This window comes from Plectropomus leopardus, chromosome 12 (assembly GCF_008729295.1).
Source record: "Plectropomus leopardus isolate mb chromosome 12, YSFRI_Pleo_2.0, whole genome shotgun sequence".
Classification (NCBI taxonomy): Eukaryota; Metazoa; Chordata; class Actinopteri; order Perciformes; family Serranidae; genus Plectropomus; species Plectropomus leopardus.
Window position 1 is genome coordinate 16,472,857 of NC_056474.1, and position 21,793 is coordinate 16,494,649.

The 21,793-nt window shown below is 40.9% G+C and overlaps 1 protein-coding gene across 5 annotated transcripts in view; it reads right to left on the reverse strand.

Annotated features, from left to right (window-relative positions):
• Positions 1-185: 185 nt before the first annotated feature.
• The window catches only part of LOC121951508 (myomegalin-like), a 59,124-nt gene continuing 37,516 nt past the window's right edge, over positions 186-21,793 (reverse strand). For 2 of the 5 annotated variants that reach the window (XM_042497861.1, XM_042497857.1), the window contains 26 exons: positions 19,094-19,215; positions 18,801-18,952; positions 17,813-18,131; positions 16,573-16,768; positions 16,334-16,450; positions 15,962-16,221; positions 15,653-15,867; positions 14,530-14,647; positions 14,299-14,416; positions 14,109-14,163; positions 12,543-12,790; positions 12,352-12,456; positions 12,095-12,256; positions 11,685-11,942; positions 10,644-10,775; positions 10,442-10,558; positions 9,822-10,011; positions 9,573-9,694; positions 8,105-8,341; positions 7,879-7,980; positions 7,445-7,662; positions 7,203-7,346; positions 6,335-6,473; positions 5,816-5,862; positions 5,543-5,600; positions 186-3,650 (listed from right to left, as the gene is read on the reverse strand). In XM_042497861.1, the coding sequence (XP_042353795.1) occupies positions 3,520-3,650; positions 5,543-5,600; positions 5,816-5,862; positions 6,335-6,473; positions 7,203-7,346; positions 7,445-7,662; positions 7,879-7,980; positions 8,105-8,341; positions 9,573-9,694; positions 9,822-10,011; positions 10,442-10,558; positions 10,644-10,775; positions 11,685-11,942; positions 12,095-12,256; positions 12,352-12,456; positions 12,543-12,790; positions 14,109-14,163; positions 14,299-14,416; positions 14,530-14,647; positions 15,653-15,867; positions 15,962-16,221; positions 16,334-16,450; positions 16,573-16,768; positions 17,813-18,131; positions 18,801-18,952; positions 19,094-19,215 (4,082 nt within the window). In that variant the 3' untranslated portion in view covers positions 186-3,519. The remainder of the gene's footprint in view (positions 3,651-5,542; positions 5,601-5,815; positions 5,863-6,334; positions 6,474-7,202; positions 7,347-7,444; positions 7,663-7,878; positions 7,981-8,104; positions 8,342-9,572; positions 9,695-9,821; positions 10,012-10,441; positions 10,559-10,643; positions 10,776-11,684; positions 11,943-12,094; positions 12,257-12,351; positions 12,457-12,542; positions 12,791-14,108; positions 14,164-14,298; positions 14,417-14,529; positions 14,648-15,652; positions 15,868-15,961; positions 16,222-16,333; positions 16,451-16,572; positions 16,769-17,812; positions 18,132-18,800; positions 18,953-19,093; positions 19,216-21,793) is intronic. The other 3 variants (XM_042497859.1, XM_042497858.1, XM_042497860.1) reach the window with 3 other exon arrangements.

Consider the following 21,793-nt stretch of genomic DNA (forward strand, 5'->3'; position numbering starts at 1 on the left):
TTCCACAGTAATGTAATGCTGAGCTTCTGTTGTGGTCGTGTCATCTGTTTCTGCAAACAGGGAGAACGCTGTTATTAAACCAAGGTACTAACTATTATCTTCCAGCAACAGCACAGACAGAAGCTCATCAGGATCCAGATATAAAACAAACCAGAACCAAAACTGAACAAAAGTAAAGCACAAAAGCTTTTTGAGTATTTTATTCATTCTTTCCCAAAATCGTTCATTGATAATACTTTTGCCAACACAGCAAACTGTTAACTGTCATCAGAGACAGGATCCATATGAGTCCTGTATCGGCTTCCTAGTTCATTATGCACAAACTCAGAAAAAGCTGCTTTCCAATCACATAAAAGCTTCACCAGTCAAATAGCAGTATATACATACGCAACTCAGGACCAACGATACATTGTTCAAACTGCCGTTTGATTCCCTTCTTAATATCAAAGAGCAAAAAGGCTTTGTTTACGCTCTAACAAGGTGCTTTGTGGATCCAACGTTTCACAATCTTTCCAGTCATTGGCTTCTTTAATTACAGTAGACAATTCATCAAAACTTTCCCTTCATAAATTTCAAAAGGAAATATCAAACTTTTTACCTCTATTTAAATTCTTGGCAACATTTGTCTTTTTTCTGAAGACGGGAGCGCAGACAAAACCTAATTTGGCAGATCTCAGGTAGACGAGCGTAGGTTCAAGGCCATTTCTACCACTGAGAGCAAACCCAAGACGCTCTCAAGCTAAATTTAAAGGCAAGCGAAGCAACATCAATCAGAGCTTTGTTATAGGTGGACGATACTGTGATCAGTGAAGTAGATATCATGAAGGCATAGTTTGTGATTTCTATGTGGCTAATTGATTCAAAGTGACGTAATCCTCTAACACACACTGCATATAAATCATACACTGCAGGAAGTGAACGCAGCAGACATACGCGTAATACAATGATGTTTAACATCAAAATAAAACATGTGAAGCTATTGCACAGCTACCCAGAAAATCAACTTTGCAAAAAGCAAATGTTGGATGTCTTTTTTTTTTCCACAAACACACACACACACACACACACACACACACTCTCCCACACAAAAGTTCATAAAGAAAAAGCTGGATATTTACAGCATAAAATGGCAAATGTACAGCGATAAAACACATCAAACTAAATTTGGACTGTTAGAAGCAAGTGAATTAAAGAACAACGATCCTACCAGTAGCCTGCCAAAGTTTGCGTCATCTATTAGAACTTGATAACCTATATTGCCATTGCCATGGGAATGCTAAGACGGCCTGAACCAAGAGAAATAACACAAAGACAATAGCATATGGCCACATGGGGAAAAAAAATCCACTCTGTTGGGTTTTGGTCCAAAAAAAGGAGCTCATTTCCATCGCACAATTCCAAATATACTGCACAAACTGTCTAACGGTTACCGTCTCTGTGGTTCTGGAGGCCCTAATATAAAAAGACACCTCGGTATCCCTGCGGTCTGATCCGACCCGGGTTTGTCATTCGCATGGATAAGGCAAGTCAAAGTGAAGTAAAGAAAGTTCAAACTTTGGCAAGTATTGGTAATCCCCTGTTCCGTAGCTTAGATTTTACAATCTCTGTCATGCATCAACACTCTGGTAAAAAGTACAATCTGACCGTGTCCTAACGTTATTAATGAGTGTGACTAATATTCCAGTGTCAAGCAAAGAAACAATAATAACCCGGTGCAGCATGATCATTCAAGAAACAACATCATTATTGCACATGCTCGTATGAGAACTCCTACAGAGGAGCGTGAATACGCGTGTTTAGCCCGGTTCCATTTCAGCACTTTCACCTCTTACTTTTGGTTGTTTTTATATATATTAGTACAGTGGTTCTCAAACCGAGGTTTGGGAAACCCCAGGGTCCTTGTGGGAGTTCTAGGGGGTCACCAGAATTTGGGGCTCCCACAGTTATGGGAAACTTGGAAAAGTCATGGAATTTCATAACCACACTTACCAGGCCTGAAATAAGTAAAAATCATTTTAAGTTATGGCACGGAGGGTGGAAAGAGGAGAAGTCACAGTTTTTAAATTACATTACACAGTTGAGGTATAGCACATGTGCAATTAAATCGTTGCCCGGCAACTGCAGACCACATTTTACTGCACATGTGTGGTACCCCTAATTGTGTAACATAACTTCAGTCCGTAACTTTTCCTCTTTCCACACTCGAGTGGAAAGAGTTTCGAAAAGTCATGGATTTTTTGTGTGTGTCTGTAATGTAGACGAAACAAAGCTCTAATATACGTTGAAGTATGACAATGTTTTGTTTAGGTCCGTGAGGTGAAATCATGGTAAATGATAGGCGGTGACCAAATGTGTATCAATTTAGGGATCCTTGATTTAAAAAAGGCTGGGAACCACTCCTCTAGCACACAGAAGTCACAACTAACCAGATTGTTCGAAGCCTTCGGCATAACTCCTTTTTTTTGGCCAAAAAAGCATCGTTAAGATCCCTAAAAGAGGAGCCTTGTGACTAAAATGGAACCTTTCTCCGGCTTTTGTTCTGCCATTCATAACTCTTGGGTGATGGCTGACAGAGCATTCATAAGCTTCCTCCACAAATACAGATAACAGCTAGTACACGACTACTCAGCAGTGATCGCTGACCTCCTCTACATTCCTCCACTGTGTGTAGTGATACGTCGTGGGTGTCATTGTTCTTTGCATTGCATTTGCAAACAAAAAAACGTCCTCGTTCGTAAAAGTGCCACGAGAAGTAAACTTGCATTTCTGTGGCAGTCAAAGTTGTCTTTGAGTGAGCCGATTTCGATCACACGTACAGATATGTGTACGCGTGTACATGTGTGCAGAATTCCTCTCTCAAGCCACGATTAAACATGCATGAACATCTATTTCGTCCACAGGCTGCCTGGCTCTCATGAAACGATGCTCGTAGATACAGACCCAGAGGTTTATTACAGAAACTTTTGATTTCAGCATGCAAGTTATTTTTTAAAAATCCTGCTGAAAATGTCTAAATCAGGTACAATTAAAAGCTTCTGTAATACAACCCCTGAAATGCAAATGCCTTCACTGAAGCCAGATTGAGCACACACACCTGGTCTGAGATCAGTGTCTAGGAGCATCTTGAGCCAGCTCCGTCAGTAGGACGCACATCACTGAAACCACCAGAGGCACATTTCAAACACCTTCTTCTGTCACACACACGACGAGGCAAACTGCCGACTGTATCACTCAAAGACAATAATACATGTGGCGGGAGAGTGTCATAAAATTGGCGAGGGGGTGCAGGGAGTTTGATAAGGCTCAAGGTGCGGATTATACTGCGCACATATTGCCTGGAGGAGGGAGGGTGGAAGCACTCTCATGGCTGGATGGAGGCTGAGGGAGGTTTGGGTGGGAGGAGAAAGGCTGGTGTCGGGGTCTGGGAGGAGGAGGAGGAGGGTGAGGGTGGGTCTTGGCTGTTTCAGCATAGAGGTTAGAGGTCAGAGGTGGTGGCGTTGAGGCTGGTTCTTTAAAAGTCTAAAGCAGGCATTGGCTGTTGCGCTTTCTCGCTGCTGGACGTTGATTGGCTGCGGCTCCGGAGGCACCGCTGGTCTTCAGGAAACTGCGATCAGCAGGCCGCTCTCTGTCAGCTCCTCCTGGGTCCTCAGCTGGGAAAGAGGGAAATTAAGATCTAAGTTAGTATTCAACTATCTTTCTGCAGGCTGATAAAACTGACAAACTGCTGGCGAGGTGAAATGTTAAAGGAATATTCAAGCATTTTGGAAAATTTGCTTATTTGCTTTCTTGCTGCGAGTTAGATGAGATGATCGAAAATAATATAAAGCTAGAGCCAGGAGACAGTGGAGACTGTGGAAACATGAGGAACATGTGGAGACAGTCAGGGTTAACCCTGACAAGTCCAACTGTCTCCTGGCAGTAGCTTAAGCTTAGAGTACAAATATGATTTTGGTGTTAATTGCATCATCTAACTCTCGACAAAAAAGAGAATAAGTGTATTTGCCTAAATGTCAAACTCTTCCTTTAGAAACAAGGAACGCCACAGCAAGAAGTTTGTTGCGTGTAAAGTTAGTTGAAATAACATTCCCAAAATACAACCGCTTGCAGATGAGAAGCTGAGAATGAGTGATTCAAGAATAAGCAACACTGTTACTGGAAACCTCTGAATCTCACAACACACACACACACACACACACACACACACACACACACACACACACACACACACACACACACACACACACACACACACACACACACACCCACACACACACACACACACACACACACTTGCTGTGTTTTTCCTGTATGCTGTGTGGCTGATGGTGTGTATGACTCCTCTCAATCCTAAAATTGAAGGGCAGCAGTAAATCCTTAAGTAGTAGTTTAAAGTAAAAGCTGTCACACACATGTTTTTGTGTGTACATCCTTAAGTGATACTGTGACAGCATACACACAGAATGGAAACTATGCAGCGTACGGTTATTTTGGTACTAACTGTGTGTGTAGAGGGCTCAAAAACTAAGAATAAATGGCACGTTAATACAGGGGACAAGCACAAGTAAACAACACTTAAGTGTAGTGGTGGATTAGTAAATGGGAGTGTTTGCAACTTTTGACCTCTTACTTATAAATACAGTTATTTACAAAAGCTGAGTGGTTGTAATGGGATTTTAAAAGGACCAAGAGACATTTATTTCCTCTTACCTGGAGTGCTATTTATTAATCTAGATTGTTTTGGTGTGATCAGCTTGTTTTCTACACAGGAAAACCTCCCATGTTTTATTTCACTCGAATAAACACTCCAGTAAAGCATAAACATCATAAAAAGTCACAGTCATATTTTCTGGAACTGTCCTGTTGTAAAAGTATATCTGCAAAAGATCAGCAGAGAAATTAGACGTGTGATTAACTTGGATATTTGTATAACTGATATTAAAGATAACAGCTAACAAAAACCTGGCTTTCAACATTAAGTCCAACTACAGAGAGGTGGAGGGACCTAGCATAACAAGTAAAAGAAATGCAACAACTTATATAAAGTATGAGGGTAAAGGGGGTGTTAGCCAAAAAATTGTAAATTGAAATTAATTTAACAGATAATTAATAATTATTAGATCAATTATGATTATGATTATTAATTATGATATTAATAATAGTTTTCTGTTCTTTCCCTTCTTTTTCTGTATTTATTTATTTTTCTAATGGTATATAAAAGCTACTTACTGTAAGAGAGAATGTAAGAGGAGTGGACCTAAAGGGACAATTCTCAAAAAATAAAGTTAAAAATAAAGTCGTAGAATGTCAGTTAAAACAGGATGCAGTTCGCTGTGACGGGATGGTAGAGCAGTGATGTCAGCATGGTTAGAAAAAGCAAATCCACACGGAGGTAAAAGCTGCCCCAGACCACAGAGTCACCCTCACATTTACGCTTACAGCCAAAGTTTAATCAGAGGGCCTAAAATATTATAGTCAGGTTACTGAAACAGCATCTGGGACAACATCCACCTGTTTGCAAGATCACGAGATGTCAAACAATTACCAGCGTAAGGAGAGGAAGAGGAGGAGGAGCTTAGAGAGGAAAGTCTCAGCTCATTCTTCTGTTTAAAGGAGGAGAGGAGAGACAAATGCAGGACGAAGGAACAGGTGAGGCAGGAAAGCCAAAAGTGATGATTTTACATCATAAAGACATCAGGGACAACACAACGTACAGTACTGATACACATCATACTGTGGAGAACGCATACTACGCACACTGATAACCTGCATTGTGTATGATATCCTGGATAAGTGAGGGTCTGTGGTTTTTGCTTACCTCTAAATTTGTCCTCGCTTTCTTCAGCACATCACGAGTCCTTGACACTGCAAAAAAACAGACAAAAATTATATTGTGAGCAAAAAACTGCACAAAACGCACACATGATACTGCACATCCAAGTCCAAATCCAAATTTTCTTTCATGTTTTTGTGCATTTGGACCTGGATACAAGATGATGAATGGCCTTGTTTATTGTTTCTGTGCAATCCCTTACCTGGAATGTCACCACACTTCCAAGAAGGGGCAAGTTATCTGCTGACTATCTGCCTCTCTCACTTCCTTTACTCTTACCATATTAGGATTTGTTTTACGCTTGCCCTTCCTAAATTTCTTTCCTCCCACACTCTTCTTGCTGCTGTGCGCCGGCCAGTGCAAGCACTGCTCAGTCTCTTTGGTATTTTATTGACCTTGAATTTTGTCTGTGCGCCTGAGACTCACTGCTTTGCATCAAGTCTTCCTCATGATGTCTTGCTCTCTTTCACACACACACACACAAAAATGCACAGAAACACTCACACTGGTTGACTATGAAGTGCTCCATGTTCTCCTTGGTGCGGCTGGTGCTCCTCAGTCTTTGAATCGTCCCCTTGAGAACCTCTTCCTGCTCTGACACACGCAGTTTCAGGGACAAGATCTCCTCCTGCATACACTGCTCCTACACACACACACACACACACACACACACACACACACACACACACACAGCAGGAAATGTTGCCAAATAAACACACTATTTACATTTTTTCTCAATTACCTTTGGGAAAAAACACAATGCCCAGCTGTTTTAGGAAACTATTTCATCTTTCTTGAAAATTGAATTATATATTTCTGACATGTTTCAAATATTTACTTCCTTACCGAGAACAAACAGGTTTGTGGCTGAGGGCCACAGGCATGCTGGGGAATATACTGAGACTAATGCATCGTTGATTTTGGTCCTTTCATGGGGATTGTTGACAATAAAACAAATACATCATATTTCCTTGGGGTGTCAGATTCACTTGAGTATCACTATATTATGTTTAATGATACTATATCTATTTTCAAAACACAATCAATTTTTAATTTATTTACCTAGAGAATCCTGCAAACACTATTATTTCCATGTTGTTTTTTTTATGATATCGGCAAGTAATAATTCCTTTGCTCAGATTAGACAAAAAAAATGAAGTTGCAGCCACTGTGAAAAAATACAAATACAGATCAAACTGTTTTGATTGTGTAAAACATGTAAGCTTCTTTTTTAATGCATTATGGTGGTGTGCTCGCTATACTGTGCGAATTTTTCTAAAATTGGATAGAAACATTTTGAATCATAACTCCTGTATAATGATACGTATTGTATTGCTAGATCTGTCATAAAAAATGGAAATGTGTCCCAAACCTTCTTAAAGTTCTGGATGGAGGGATCGGTGCTGGGCAGAGCTGCTCTCCAGAACATCTTCAGCAGAGACATCGCCTCCTCCAGGATCTGCCTCAGAGTCTTGGTGTTGGAAAGCAGACTCTTCACACATCCGTAGTCCAGGACCTGCATACAGGGCTCAGTTAGATACTTGTGCTCTGCCTTAATTCTTGGTGTCATTATTTTTTAGTTAAAACAATTTCTTTTGGTGTTTTGGCTCTCACCAGCTCACTGCTCTGCTTCTGGTTGCCCTCCAGCAGTGGTGGGCCGAGGCAGGCCTGCAGGGTCGTATCCATGCGCTGGACAAGGCTCCGTCCTTCTAGGACTTGCTGCTGAAGAGCGCTGAAATCATCCACGTGACCAATGGCGTGACGGCCATTACGGTTCGCAAATGATCCATCAGGGGCTTCCCCCTCCAGCTCAGAGTGAGGGTCAAGAGGGTCTGTTGGGGGTAAAACAGCGAGAATGTGTTTCAGAGTGTTTTGGTTTTATTTCATGTATTGCAAAAAGTTCAGAACTGGTTGAAACAATATTCTGTCGGGGAAAGTTAAAATAAAAAAATGTTACTGTTACAGAGATACAATACAACCTCTCAACACTCAGTCCACAAGTTAAAGACAGATTACGTAACAATCATGCAGTGCAGTTAAAGTCACACCATTGGCAGTGCTATGGCTGTCGTCCAGGTCTGAGTAGGGAGGACCAGGAGATCCACAGTTAAACAGACCAATGTCCCTGACTGGTGGAGACGGAGCTGGGTCTGTGGAGCACACAGAAACACACACCAGGCTTGGACACACAGCAAACCACTCCACAGCACACTGAGCCTCACAAACATTTTGTGCTGTTAATGTTGGCGACATATCTAGAAGCTGGTGTCTCACCGTGCAGCAGCTGTCGCCTGTAGAAGTTTTCTCTCTGAGGGCTGGCAGACAGAGCGGAGAGGGAGGGGGTCCGAGGAGAGCCGACGCCCAGCTTCTGCTCCAGCTGCTTGTGGAGCTCCAGTTGTTTGAGGGCGCTGTTCTCCTGGACGCTGTGTTGCAGCTGGGCTCGCAGACTCCTCACCTCCCCCAGCAGCTCTCCCAGCTCCACCGGGAGACCTGGGAGCTCACACAGGTAGCCTAAAGACAAAACACACAATCACTGGAGAGTCGGACTGGACATGCGTCTGCTTTGGTGCTCTGTTGCGGTTAGGAGGATCTCATCCTGGCTCAACGATACAAATATACCTGCAAGAGGTGATTCTGGGGTTCAAGCCAACATGGACCATTAAAAGTTGAAAATTGCTGTCAATATCATAAGACATAAATATCAGTTTCTGACACTTACATTAAAGATTAATAACAGTTTTTATGACAAATTAACAGATGCTCATCCATTTACAACCAAATCTGTGCTGTGTCTTTGGCAACACTGTGGCCCTCTACTGGTAAACTTTGAAAACACTGTGGGCACATATTTCAACAGAGTTTGATGATGTTTGACCAAACTGTCATATGGCCAAATTCAGCAACTGGCCCATGCGCATGTTTGAAACTGTTTGAAACATTGCACAAACAATTTCTGATTTGTAATCTGATTTAAGTTATGTTACCATTTTCTTTGGATTTGGAGTGCCCTCTTGGGATCTATTTCCATGAAACTTTCAGAGTATTTTTTCAGCTACTTATGTGGACATTTCAAACAAGTTTTGTGATGATTGCTCCAATATAATTTAAGATCCATGTACCCTTTAAAGTTCATTTGTCATTATCTTTAAAATGTAATGAGCTTTCAACAAGCTTTATACAAATTTTGATGAACTTGGTCCATTAATGATCAACAGAAAATCTAGAACAAATTAGATCTATGGTTTTGGAGGAGATGTCAGAAAAATGTTTTGGGTAAAAAAACTAATCAGGCAGACTTAAGTGATTCTGGAGGCAACTTTATAGAGTGCATAAATATGGATGTCAGTACCAAGTTTTATGTAAATTAGATTTACAGCAAGGAGTTGAGACTTTTGAAAGTTGACTTTTATTTATAGTGCCCCCTTCTGGTGGATTTGGATCATATTTGTTGTACAGCGTTTGCACACAGCTTCCAATCATTTGTGAAACTTTCCTGGGTTTTACGAGTACTATCTTACAGAAATCTGCAAGGACAATTTTGAAGGAAAAAAAACTTGTGTAGATGTTTTAAGTAGAAAATGTTCTGATGGTGTAACTAAAATGAAACAATCACAGGGAAAATTCCTCTGTGTTCCCTGTCTACAACATTGCCTTTCCTGATACTATCACCAGATGGCACCAAAGTATTTGATTTAAAGAGGCAGTACATTCAGCACAGCTAGAGAGCATTGAACAGACTGACCTTTGTTGGCGTTTGTGTTGGAACACACTCGGTCGTACACCTGTAGTTCGCTCTGCAGGGAGTGGATGAGATCTCTGCTCTCACAGAGCTGCTGCTGCAGCAGAGACACTTCATGCTGGAGCCTGAGGACACATCACAGCACATAACACTCAGAGAACATATATATATATATATATATATATATATATATGCACACAGACAGGAACTGTAACTCTAAGAATCAATCTGTAAATATATACACAATCCAACCTGTTGGTTTTCTCCTGACTGTTCTGCCGTTCTTGTCTCAATATGTGTATTTGCTGTCCCTGCTCCTGACTGTGAGCCTGAAGTCGTCTCAGCTCCTCCTTCCACTGCTCGGCCTCCAGCTCTGCTTGTTTCAGGCGGGCGCGTGCTGTGAAAACCGCCTCCCGCAACTGCACCACCTCCTCACACGTGTCTGAGGAGAGAGGAGAGCTCAAATGGGTTAACATGCATATATTTCGGAAGACAGTCATTTAAACCTCATTTAGCTTTAGGGTTGCAGTTGTGTACTGGTTTCAAGGTATGCTGTGATATGAAAAATGACACCATACCATGTTCATTTGCTTATGCACAGTATTTAACAGAATGTAAATGGATAGATAATCTCACCTTTATTTCTTTTCAAAAGGGAGACTTTTTATTTTTTTTATAATTCCATTAAAACAAGGCTTCAAGTTTCAAATATGGCAAAAAAATGTTAAACCAAATGAAAAACCATCTGTTTAAGGGTCATTGTTACAGATAATAACAATAATTCTGTAATACCTTGGTAATATGAAACTGTGATTATTGTACGGTGAAAATCTCACACAGTTGCAAAAGTATTTGACTGTCAGATGAAGTACCTGTGCTGGCCTGCAGGCGTGACTGTAGACCCAAGTTTTCCTCCTTCAGGACTCTGATCTCATTGGACAGTTGAGTGACTGTGTCCAGTCCTTGAATGTAGATGTTTGTTGGTGCCCCTGGACAAAAAAAACCCAGAACCTGTTATATTATGTTTTTTTCTTACAGAAAGAGAAAGAAATGTTAGAGTGAGGGCTACAATACCTCCATCGCGCCCAGTCGAGGCCAGTCTCTCTTCCAGCTGCTGTCGGAGCCTCTCGTTGGTCCGAATGGACTCCTCCAGACGCTGACGGAGACACCTCACCTCCCGCAGGTGCTCCTCTATCAAATTTTCCCCTAGAGATAAACAGTGTAACATTAATATTGTAATAATCATTTGACTCTTCTGTGTCAAGTGTCCTACAGAGAGACTTCAGCTCATTTAAAACTTTCTACCAAGCTACATTGCTATCTTTCGTCAATTATTTACCTTTACAAACACTGTGAACATCTGCTAGTGATTTACTGAAGGTTCCCAGCAATGACCAAAAAAAAACTGGGGATGTGGCCTTTGTCAGTTACACCCCAAAGCTATAGAAAACTTTACCTATAGAAACCAGCTCACTAAATATTTTTAAAAGAAAGCAAAAACAGATCTGCTCTCTCTAGCCTTTGACTAGCTCTGACTTTCTAAAATTCTTCTTTTTACATTTCAGACTGCTGCAATTCTTTTAAAATGTATAGTAATAATACTAATAAGTTATTTATATAGCACCTTTGTTTACAAAGGGCTTTGACAGACAAAGTAAAGGCAGGAACAGTCAGACATAAAGGCAAGACCAGAATGAATACACAAAAGGTCAACAAGAATAGAGCAAATGAAAGAAACACAAAAAATAAAACAGGCAGACCCTGAAAGACAGCCTAAATGAACAAATGCAATAAAAGACGATGAAAATAATATGAGATAACATAAGAAATATCTTACTTTATTTTATTATTTCTAGTGTTATCTCATAATATTATGATTTCAAGCACTTGGTTTTTGATTTTAACTCTTTGTTTTAAATGTTCTCTTATACTGAACTGCCTTTTTGGCCTGTATTATGTTCATTCTGTCTGTTGTGCTGCAATTTGTGCTAATAATGCCATTGTTGTACAGCAAAGATGCTATATCAATAAAGTTTATTATTATTATTATTATTACTGAGCAAATGAGGTGTGAACTCATGTTAATTACTAACAGACGACAGTATAGAGTCACACCTGCATGGCTGCTTCCTTGCTGGTGTCCCGATGATCCAGAGAAGCCTCCAACTTGCTGAACCATGTTGTCCATGTCCCACAAAGTTCCTCCTGTCACTAGACCTGAGTCGGACTTCAGCGAGTGGCCTTCAGAAATGCCACCCAGCTGATACTGTTGAAAGGCATGATGGGATAGCTGGCTGTAGCTGGAGAGGTCGTGCTGGTTGTGGGTGCCAGGTGAGAGAGTGAACAGAGTCTTGTCGTGGGGAACTGCAAAGCCTGCAAACACAAAGAAAGAGAGTGAAAATACTGATCAAAACAGAATAAACTGATCTGCTCGGAAGACGGTAGCTCACAAGTTAACAGGAGATATTATGACATTCACGTCCTTATTTTCACACACGACACACACACACCCTCTGGCCCCTCACCCCTGTTCTGCTCATTCATCTGTTTGTACAGCGTGTCCAGCTCTGGGCGAACAGCGATCACAGACAGGGCCCTGGGCCGGGGGTCAGAAATGACTTCTTTACCCCAGACGTCAGGGCCAGAGGGGACAGAGAAGGAGTAGGAGACGGGCTCACGGAAAAGGGCTGGAGGACAGGAAGTGACACAAACAGAACATGAAGGAGGAGGAAAAGAAAACATGATTTTGGGACACTTTGCAAGTCATCAGTGAGTCCCATACCTCTGAAGGACTGACTGGTCAAACCCAAAGGGGCTGAGCAAAGCATGTTGGGACAGCTGCTGGACGACTTGAGGAAGCCATGAGGAGGAGGGAGAGATGGACGGACTAAAGGAGGGGAATGGAAAGTGAAAAGATAGAGGAGACATTTCACAGACAGGCGAAGTGAACATATGAATAAACTTAAAAAATACCGTCTGGTTCTGATCCGTGTCCCTGCTGCCGCAGCCGGTGCTCCTCCTGATATTCTCTGGCGTCTAAATCAGAACACAGCTCCAAATCTTCATTGGTTCTGTACTCGTCGGACACCAAGGATGTTCTGTCTGATTGGTCGGTGGTCTCAGAGAGGGCGTGGCAGCTGGACGGGGTCTCTGGACGCTGCTGCAGCTTGGTGTGGAGTGACTCGATGATTTTATCCTTCTGCTGAAGCTCCTTGCTCAGCCTGCATGTGCACACAAGAGGATCAATAATCACATTGTGATGATTTTTTTTTTTTTTTTTTGCCATACATGACCTTGGATTGTGTGATCTTTGGACTGTTGATTGGACATGAGAAGACATAATATATGTTTGTAATATGTAATCAATTTCATTTATGTTGCAATGTATAAATCATTAAATATAGTGGTGAAGTCAGCCTGTCCAGCATCTTCTTTTTCGGAGCTCCCAAAATAAATATGCCTATATGTGAAGTGATTTCCCTTACTGTTTCAGTTGTCCAAGCATTAACTCCCTGTCTCTCTCCAGCAGCATCCTAAGAAAAGACATCTCTCTTGCTGGGCCTCGAGCCATAGAAACAGACCACAGAGAGTCCCTGTATATGGAGCTGTCCTTAGAAATCATCGATCTCCACAGAGGAGCCATCGTACCATCAGTCCAGTCCAGATAGCAAAGACTAAAGCTTTGATTCACTTCAGCCTGTTGTCTGTGAGGATCCAGACAAAAAACACAACTTTGCTGTCTTCTGATTCTGGTCACTTGACCGAGACTTCTACCTTCTGAATAATATCCGTATTCAGAAAGTAATTTTAAAAAAAAAATCTCCAAAGAAATTGCAGCAGTTACAGATGATTACGTCAAAACAAGAGAAATCCATAAATAAGTGCCTCAAAATAGATCCAACAGGAATAGTCTTCCACTAAGCACGGTACGACTGACACCAGTGAAGGACTGACACACAGTCACACTGAGCCTCTTACGCACGGCTGCAGGGACACCTGCACTTTAAGTCTATTCAGCTAATGCAACTTAACGGTAAAGGATCCATGCTGTGGCCTCTGTGTGTGGATTAACAGGAACCTTCTGTCTCCTCTGCACAGCAGGGAGCCATGTGGTGTGCCACAGAGCATCACATGACAAAGCAAACTAATCACTGAGGACAGAGTGCTCTGCAGAGTGAGCTAATAACTTCAAGCTTGGTCCACAAATCAAAATATCACAGATGCCTTGTGTTGTTGTTGCAAATGTTTAGTGGTTAAAGGAATACTTCACCTGCAAAATGGCTTTGTGTATCAGTTACTCACCCCATATTATGTTGAATTCGTGAAGAAAACGGCCTTCATGGTGAACAAAGATTTAAAAAATGGAAACTGATGATTTGGAGTAAAAGGGGGAAACTGTTATACAAATGATTAATCTGTGGGTGAAGTATTCCTTTAAGATTTTACAGTTTTAAAAGTGATTTTTTTTTTTTTTTGAAATGATAGTCTGTCAAATGATCCAGTAGGCATAACCCAAAGCAGTTCAGGACGCCAACTCACCGTAGAGCGAGCAGCTCGTGGCCTGTCTTGTCATCATGGTTCTCTGTATGGTCCCCTGTGGAAATGAAACAGGAAGGACAGAGCAAAGGCGAAAGAAAATGTTTTGAAAAAATACAGCGATGTGAACCACAAGAATAAGACACAACAAAAACTGAACTGGAGATGGATGATATGAGAAGATCTTCCTTACGTCCACTGATCTTGGCGACCACTCTTTGTGCCAGCGCAGAGTTCTGTGCCAGCTGCTCTCTGAAGCTCTGACCCATGTAGTAATCAATATCATTGGCTCGCAGCAGCTCCTCAAAGGCCTGTAAGGTGTTGAGAATAACACTCACAGTTTATTTTATCATCACATGTGGTTATTATGTAATAAAATGTGGTTTAATGATTGATTCAGTTTGTGCAGAGGGCTTTGCGGTACCTTGGTGGTATCACCCAGGTGCTGGGTGAGGATATGGCAGATTCCTTGACCCTCCCTCATCCTCTGCCTCAGGTGGGACAGCTCACGAGCTTGTGCCTGGATTAGAGAGTTGTACTTCCTGTGAGGGGGCACAGGGAAGCAGTGTATTAATAGAGTGTTGTAATCTTTCTCATGTGCATCTGTTAGCTGATTCTAGACTAAATAAAGGTGTCTTTTGGCAGCCATTACAGGTGAAAAGGGTAAAACTTTATTTCATTGTTTTTATTTATTCATTACCACATCCCCCTTTTTCTTTCCCCCCACCTATGTATTTGTTCATTCTGTTTTATTCATGTATTAATTCATTTTTTTATTTCATTTATTTATTTATTTGCTTATTTATTTATTTGCCCTTTTTACATGATTGAAAGGTCCTCGTGTTCATTTGGTTGTGTATTTTGTTTTTACATGTTCACATAAACCAATAAACCAATAACCAATAAAAAGAGAAAAAAGAGAATTACAAAAAAAAGGGAGAGGGAAAAAAATTGAACTGTTAGACATCACAATGAAACTTGCCTACTCAATTACTTACATTATTTTTTGTATAGCAATGATAACAATGTGCAATTGAGGCATTATCAAATGAGTGCTCATTTCCAGAACAGACAAAGTTTGGTTTATGTAACTGCTACTGAGGTGGAGATTTCTAGCTCAGAATATGAGAATTTTGTTTTTCAGTTTTAGACAAAAAATATGACTTTACAGGTGAATAGGGTAAAAATTTTAACCAACAGATAACATCGTGAAACCTCAAATTAACTACTTACATTAATACACATTTTCTGAAATGCTATATTTAAATATGCAAATTAGGCTTTATTTGATTAAATACACACTTTCTGAAGAAACCCCTAGAACAGAAATTAACTAAAATAAACAACTAAATGTTTATTTTGGATATTTTTTTAAACTACTCTGAAAGATGACGTTATGAAGCAAAGAACCCAAAATCTCAAGTTTGACCAATGCATCAAAAAAATGACTTTTACCTGCAGTGCCTCAGGTCCACATGGACAATAGAGGCACCAGCAGTAAGAGCTAACTTTATCTTTTGCTACTGTCTCTGTCTCTGTCCACTCACCCTGGCCAGGTGGCACATTTCCCCTCCTCTGCTTGACCTTTGCCCTCCAGTCTGGAGTTCTTCAGTTGCGCCTCCAGTGACGCAACTCGTGCCATCAGTTCTTGCAGTTCCCTGCTGGGCTTGGACCCTGGGCGAGTCCCCTGGGAGTCAGACATCCAGCCTTCGTCCTCTTCCACACCGCTGGGGGCTAGTGAGGTCTCAAAGGCCCAGTTCACCTAGAAGGTGAGGATAAAAGGCAAAAATACATTATAAAGGGCATCATCATTAAACTAAAATAAACTTCAGTATAGCTGGTTAATGTTAAAGTACCTTGCGCGGCGTTCGCTCCAGGCTGGAGGCGTAGTCGCTGGTGGCAGACAGGGAGCGCACACGCAGCTGCAGTCCACGGATCACCTTGTGGCAGCGGGTCAGCTGCGAGCGGAGATCCTGGACCAGATGCTGGAGTGACGCCGACTCTTCCCCCATTTCATAAGCACCTCTGCTACTGCTACCAGAGTACCAGCTGCCGCCCGCGCCCTCATAGTCCTGTTGATGGGACAGTGACGTGCACATCTCCAGGTCGTCAAACTCTGAAGGAGGGAGACATGAAGAGACATATTATAGATTATTGAGTGGTTTTTTTTGGGGGGGGGGGGGTTAAAAATGTTGGTTGTTAAAGTGTAAGAGAAACTTGGTTGTCACCTGGACTGCTGGCGTCTTCTCTCTCAGCTTCGTTCTCACTGCGGCCACAAGTCTCATAACCCAGATCCTGGAGATCCACCTGCACCTGCTTGCTCGCCTGCTGGACGGATGTCTCCGCTACAGAAACATAAGAAGGAAATGACTTTACTCTTGCATACTACAATTTGATTTTGAGAACTTTTTTTAGTTCTGACATGTGTCTAATAACATATTTGCACGTGTTCCTGAGAGAGACTCACTGAGCAGATCTCTGTAGTCCTTCAGTTGCTCTGCCTGAGCGTGCACCGTTGCCTCGGACACCATCAGCCTCTCCTGCAGCTCTCTGTTCTCCTGGTGGCTCAGAGCCAGATCAGAGCTCAGGCGAGCCGCCTGCTCGCGGAGACCCTCCTCTAGATCCTGCCAGAGAACGCTGCTGTCATCGGCAGGCTCCACCTCCTGCAACAGCAAAATGTTTAAGCAACACTGACATTTAAAAATGCACGAGAGGATATCACAGGCATGTCATATTCATCATTTTAACATATGTAAACTTTGTTTTTATTGACCTGCTTTATTACCACATATGGCAGGACACTAACTGCAGGCGCAGCAGTGAGGACTTGATTACTTGTACAAACAACCACAGGACTAAAAGAACAAAACACTCGTAAAGAGAGAGACTGTAAATGGAGACCCAGTGATGAGAAGAGGAGGGCAGGGCCTGGAGGCAAAGCTGCTCCAGAACACTTTTCCGTAATCTGCCCTTCAGCCAGCAAAGATTTAGCTTTATTCACAGAGATGGAATTTTAAAGCACTTTGCTAAATCCATCTGCCACCTGCAACTCTCCCTGTCCTTTATATATAGATGTTACTTACTGCAACCTGGATTATTGAAAATGTAAAACAGTTCAGTGGTTTAATCATGTTGTGTGCCATTGTTCTGTTATTTTTGTGTGTAATGTCTCTGCTCCATACTGTGTGATATGGTCTCGAGCTAAATAAAAAGAAGAAAGGAAATGAAATAATTATTTAACACTACTTTTGTGATTTAATCTTCTAAGTAAACGGTTTGTGGATTTTTTCCCCACCACCAAGTATTAAATTGTCATTTCATTCTCTTAAACACATTCTCAGATGTGTTGAAGAAAAAACAAAAATCTGTGTCGGTTTTAATGAATAAAATGACCATATTGTACAAAGGGAGGCAAAATAACATAATCTGATGCACAATCCTACAGACTAACACAACAATAAACCCATTAAAGGCTTATCACTTTTCTACAGACTATAGCAGAGGAGTGTTCGTGCAACTTTGTACCCTCATATGAAAACATCTAAAGATGAGATAAAGGGGAAAGAAGAGAAAATCTTTAACACCTCAGAATTAAAACCACTTGCAGATTCACAGCAGCTTCTGAAAACAATCTGAGATCACCAGTTAAAAGCTGCTGTTGTAAGTCACTCAAAGCTGATTATTTATGTAAATGTATAATGTGTTACCGAGTCAGGCTGGTGTGTGTGATGATGGGACGTCAGACAGCGTGGCCTCTTGCAGTGCCTCTCCCCTCGCTCGTCACTCAGACTAACGCACGGATGACCTCGCTTCCCCACCGGCGCTGGAGATGTTTCCTCCTCTTCATCCTCTTCCTCAATATCTGCCTCATCTTCCTCCTCCTCCTCCTCCTCCTCCTCTTCTTCTTCTTCCTGGTTCAGACCCCTGTGGTTCTTCTCTGGGTTTGTCCGCAGTCCCACCACTCTCGCTCGTCCTCGGCTTTCTATCAGCGCCTGGTTCTCCTGCTGCAGCCTCTGCAGTGCACTCCTGCCAGAGCAGAGAAACAAAGACAAAGGTGTCAGAGTTAACCTTCTTCTACAGCTCAAAAAAGCTATGGAAGCCAATTTCCATCAATGTTTTTAAAAATATAAAAGATGCTTTAGTCACTATAACGAGATTCAGTATGTATCTAGAGATAATAAGAAACTATCCTAAACCTCCTGATTATTTTGCAATACTTAAGATAGTTATTCATTATGTTACGATAAGAAAGTCATTATTTTGAAATACCAAGTAATTATTTTGAGAAAGTTTTTTTTATTTTGCAATGCTACATTTTATAATGTTTGAGATACTAAGTCATTATTACAAAATGCTTATTTTTTGATAAATTTTCATTATTTTGAGAAAGTATTTGGGATGCCAAGTTATTATTTTAACATAAGTAAGTCATTTTTTCATGAAAACTTCTATTTTTTTTTTTTAAATAAATAAGTCATTAATTTTGAAAAAAACTACTCATTTTGCAATATTTTGGATATTAAGTCATTATTTTGCAGACTGAGTCATTATTTTGAGATACTAAGTCATTATTCTGAGAAGGTTTATCATTATTTTTGCAATACTAAGTAAAATTTCTTGCTTCATATATGCATTTATCCTCCATGACAATCACAATCCAAACGTTTGCAGAGGATCTCAGAGACAAATATTCACCTCATCTGAGCCATAGAGGTATATCCATCCTTTTCCAGTTGTGACCTTATTTCTTCAAGCTGGCCTTCGAGTGTCTTCTTTGCGTCCTCCAGCTGCTTTACATCAACTCTCTGGGACACCAGCTGCCCAGTCAAACCTTCAGCTTCACAAGCCTGAGGAGAGGTCAAAAAAAAGCTGATGTTTGTTATCGTGCTGCAAGTAAAGTCACTGAGCAAAGAGCTTTCTTTGAGGTTTCAAACTGAGGTTACAAACTGCCTGAATTTAGAGGGATAAAACAGTGAAATGTATTTTACCTGAAAGGAAGCCAAACTTCTGGCTGTCACTTTATCATCATCGTCCTCTATGCTGTCCGTGAACTCGTCACTGCTGCCGTCTTCATCGTCTCCCTCCTCCTCCTCGTCCTCTGTGCTGAGCTCTGGAAACACAACAACCATATAAGGACACTTGATTTATTTCCTTTTTATTTCTTAATCCTCTCTTATTTTTCTTATTCTTGTATTTTGCCCCCCGTCTCTCCCTCTCTAGCGTCAACTCTCCTTCCCATTCTTTCCAGAACTGTTTGTACCCTGAATCACCACTTTGGTAGTCATGAGACGAAAGGGAAATGTTATGTCATACGCTGCCTGCCAGCCAAAAACACACTCAAGGCAGAGCAACCCCATACGAGCAGAAACAGAGACAAATGTAACAGATTTTTGGATTATTGACATTCACTCACATGGAATGTTTTGTGGTGATTTTGTGGACAAACTGAATATGTGTGCATGATCTTTGTTTTGTGTTATTTAGGTGTTGTACACACATGGGAGCACAGGCTGAGTGGAAAGTGACTGGCAGGAACTTCAAAGCAAAAAAAAAAGTTTTACATAATAGGCCCTGGTGATACACACCAGACACACACACGCCTCACATAACAGTGTGTAGCGGTAGATGTGCATTGTGTGAGTGGGTGTGTATCTACAGTTGCTCGGTACATTTTTTGGACTTATTATGGGATTATTTCATATAATCAGGGGAAAGTTCAAAAGAACTCAGTTACTACAAATGTCACGACCCTGAAACAAGCACTAAAGTTAAATATTTGAAATGACTTTGCACTACTGCTGCAGAGAGGGCAGATAGTTCATCCTGTGTTATTATAAATTGAACAATGTGCTCTGTGAGCTAAACTGTGTGAATGTGAGGCCCTGTTTACACACTGTGACACTACATACTGTGTCCACTATCATACTGCGAACATATACAGAGAGACTCTCCTTGAAACTGTGTAGGTTGTTGTTGGGTGTTTTTGCTATTTAAGGATATACTATGCAGTATATTTTTGTGTTTGGCACGTTTATGGGGCGAGCATGTTCACAAACAATTACCAACAGTCCTGCAACGTATATATTTAAAATGCCAATTTAAAAAAAATATATATATGTATTAAAGATGTTGAGCAGAAGGGCTCACATGAGCGTTCCTTCTTTGGTGTACAGTTTAGGGAATATTTATAACAGCCATGCAAACATGAAAACCATGCCACAATATCATGCATGAGGGAGGACATGAGGAAAACATTCATTTAGATTGGAAATATCTAGAACACTTTATAGTTTATATTTATGCATAAAGCCAAATTAATTACAGAAATCTGTTGACTCAAATATTTTTGGACATATTTCAACACATTTTTACATGTTTGTTCTCATGGTTATAAAACTATATATTAGGAGAAACCAGGAGTTTAGGGATGACATAGGGGTAAAAATTTGGGGTAAATTTAACACTGTGGGCTGATCTCGGGGGAAGGAAATAAGGCATATCAAGGATAAAGTGGGGGATTTCAGGTTTGGGATATTCTTCAGACAAATTCCCAATTAAACACAACAAACAGAAGTGCTTTTGACAAAAAGCAAGCACATTTTTATTTCTGTTGCATTAAAAATACAAAAAGAAGTGTTGACAAGGATTCCATCTCCGAGGCTAGATGAGAGATCAGGGCACAAATCCCGAGAAAATGTACTCTACCTAATATAAATATTTAACGCGGAAGTATTATTTCTGGCATTCACATCTCATGTGTCCTATAGAGAGCACAGTGCAGACAGTAAAATTAACCGATATTTTATCTTCCTGCTTTCTTGGTACAAATCTGAACTTATGTTCAACAAGCAGATTAACTAAAAACACATACTAAAATACCATAATGTTATTTTAAAGTGACAGTCCACCCCAAATCATTTTTTTCCTCCTACCTGCGGTGCTTTTTTTTCGGTGTGAGTTAGGATTGTAGGAGGTATTTGCTGCAGAGACGTCTGCCTTCTCTTCATTATAATGAAACTAGATGACACTTAGGTAGTGGTGCTTAAAGCGCCAAATAAAAATTAAAAAATCTTCACAGCAATGTCTCTTTCCAGAAATCATGACCTGGTTACTCAAAATAATCCACAGACCTTGTTGTGAGCAGTTTCATGAAGGAACTATTTTCTTTCTTCGTGCATCGACTAGTTAGGTTCGGAAAGAAGTTGCTATTGAGCTGTTAAGTTTTTCAAATATATGTATTTTTCTCTACGGCCGATATCTCCAACATTCAGCAACTAACACCAAAACAATCTAGATTTACAAATAGCAATACAGGTAAGAGGAAAAATATTTTTTTTGATTTATGGGTGAACTGTCCCTTTAAAGTGTCTACTGTGGCTGACCTTATATTTCATGCATATCTGTTTGACTAAAATGTAACTAGTGCAGAGCAGGTTTACGTTAAAACTCTAAGGTTAAGTTGAACTGAAGGAAACTCGGCCATCTTTTGGGATTTGTATCTTGGGCCTTAAGTTGAGTGTGCACATCCTGTCCATGAACAGATGATACAAAGACAAATGATGGATGGTGAGACGCTTCACTGTAAGGCATGAGCTTGAGTTTCCCCACATGACGTAACTTCACTGTGACAGTAAGGCTGGAAGAGCGACACCGGTGAGAGACAGTACACAGAAATGGCAATACAGAAC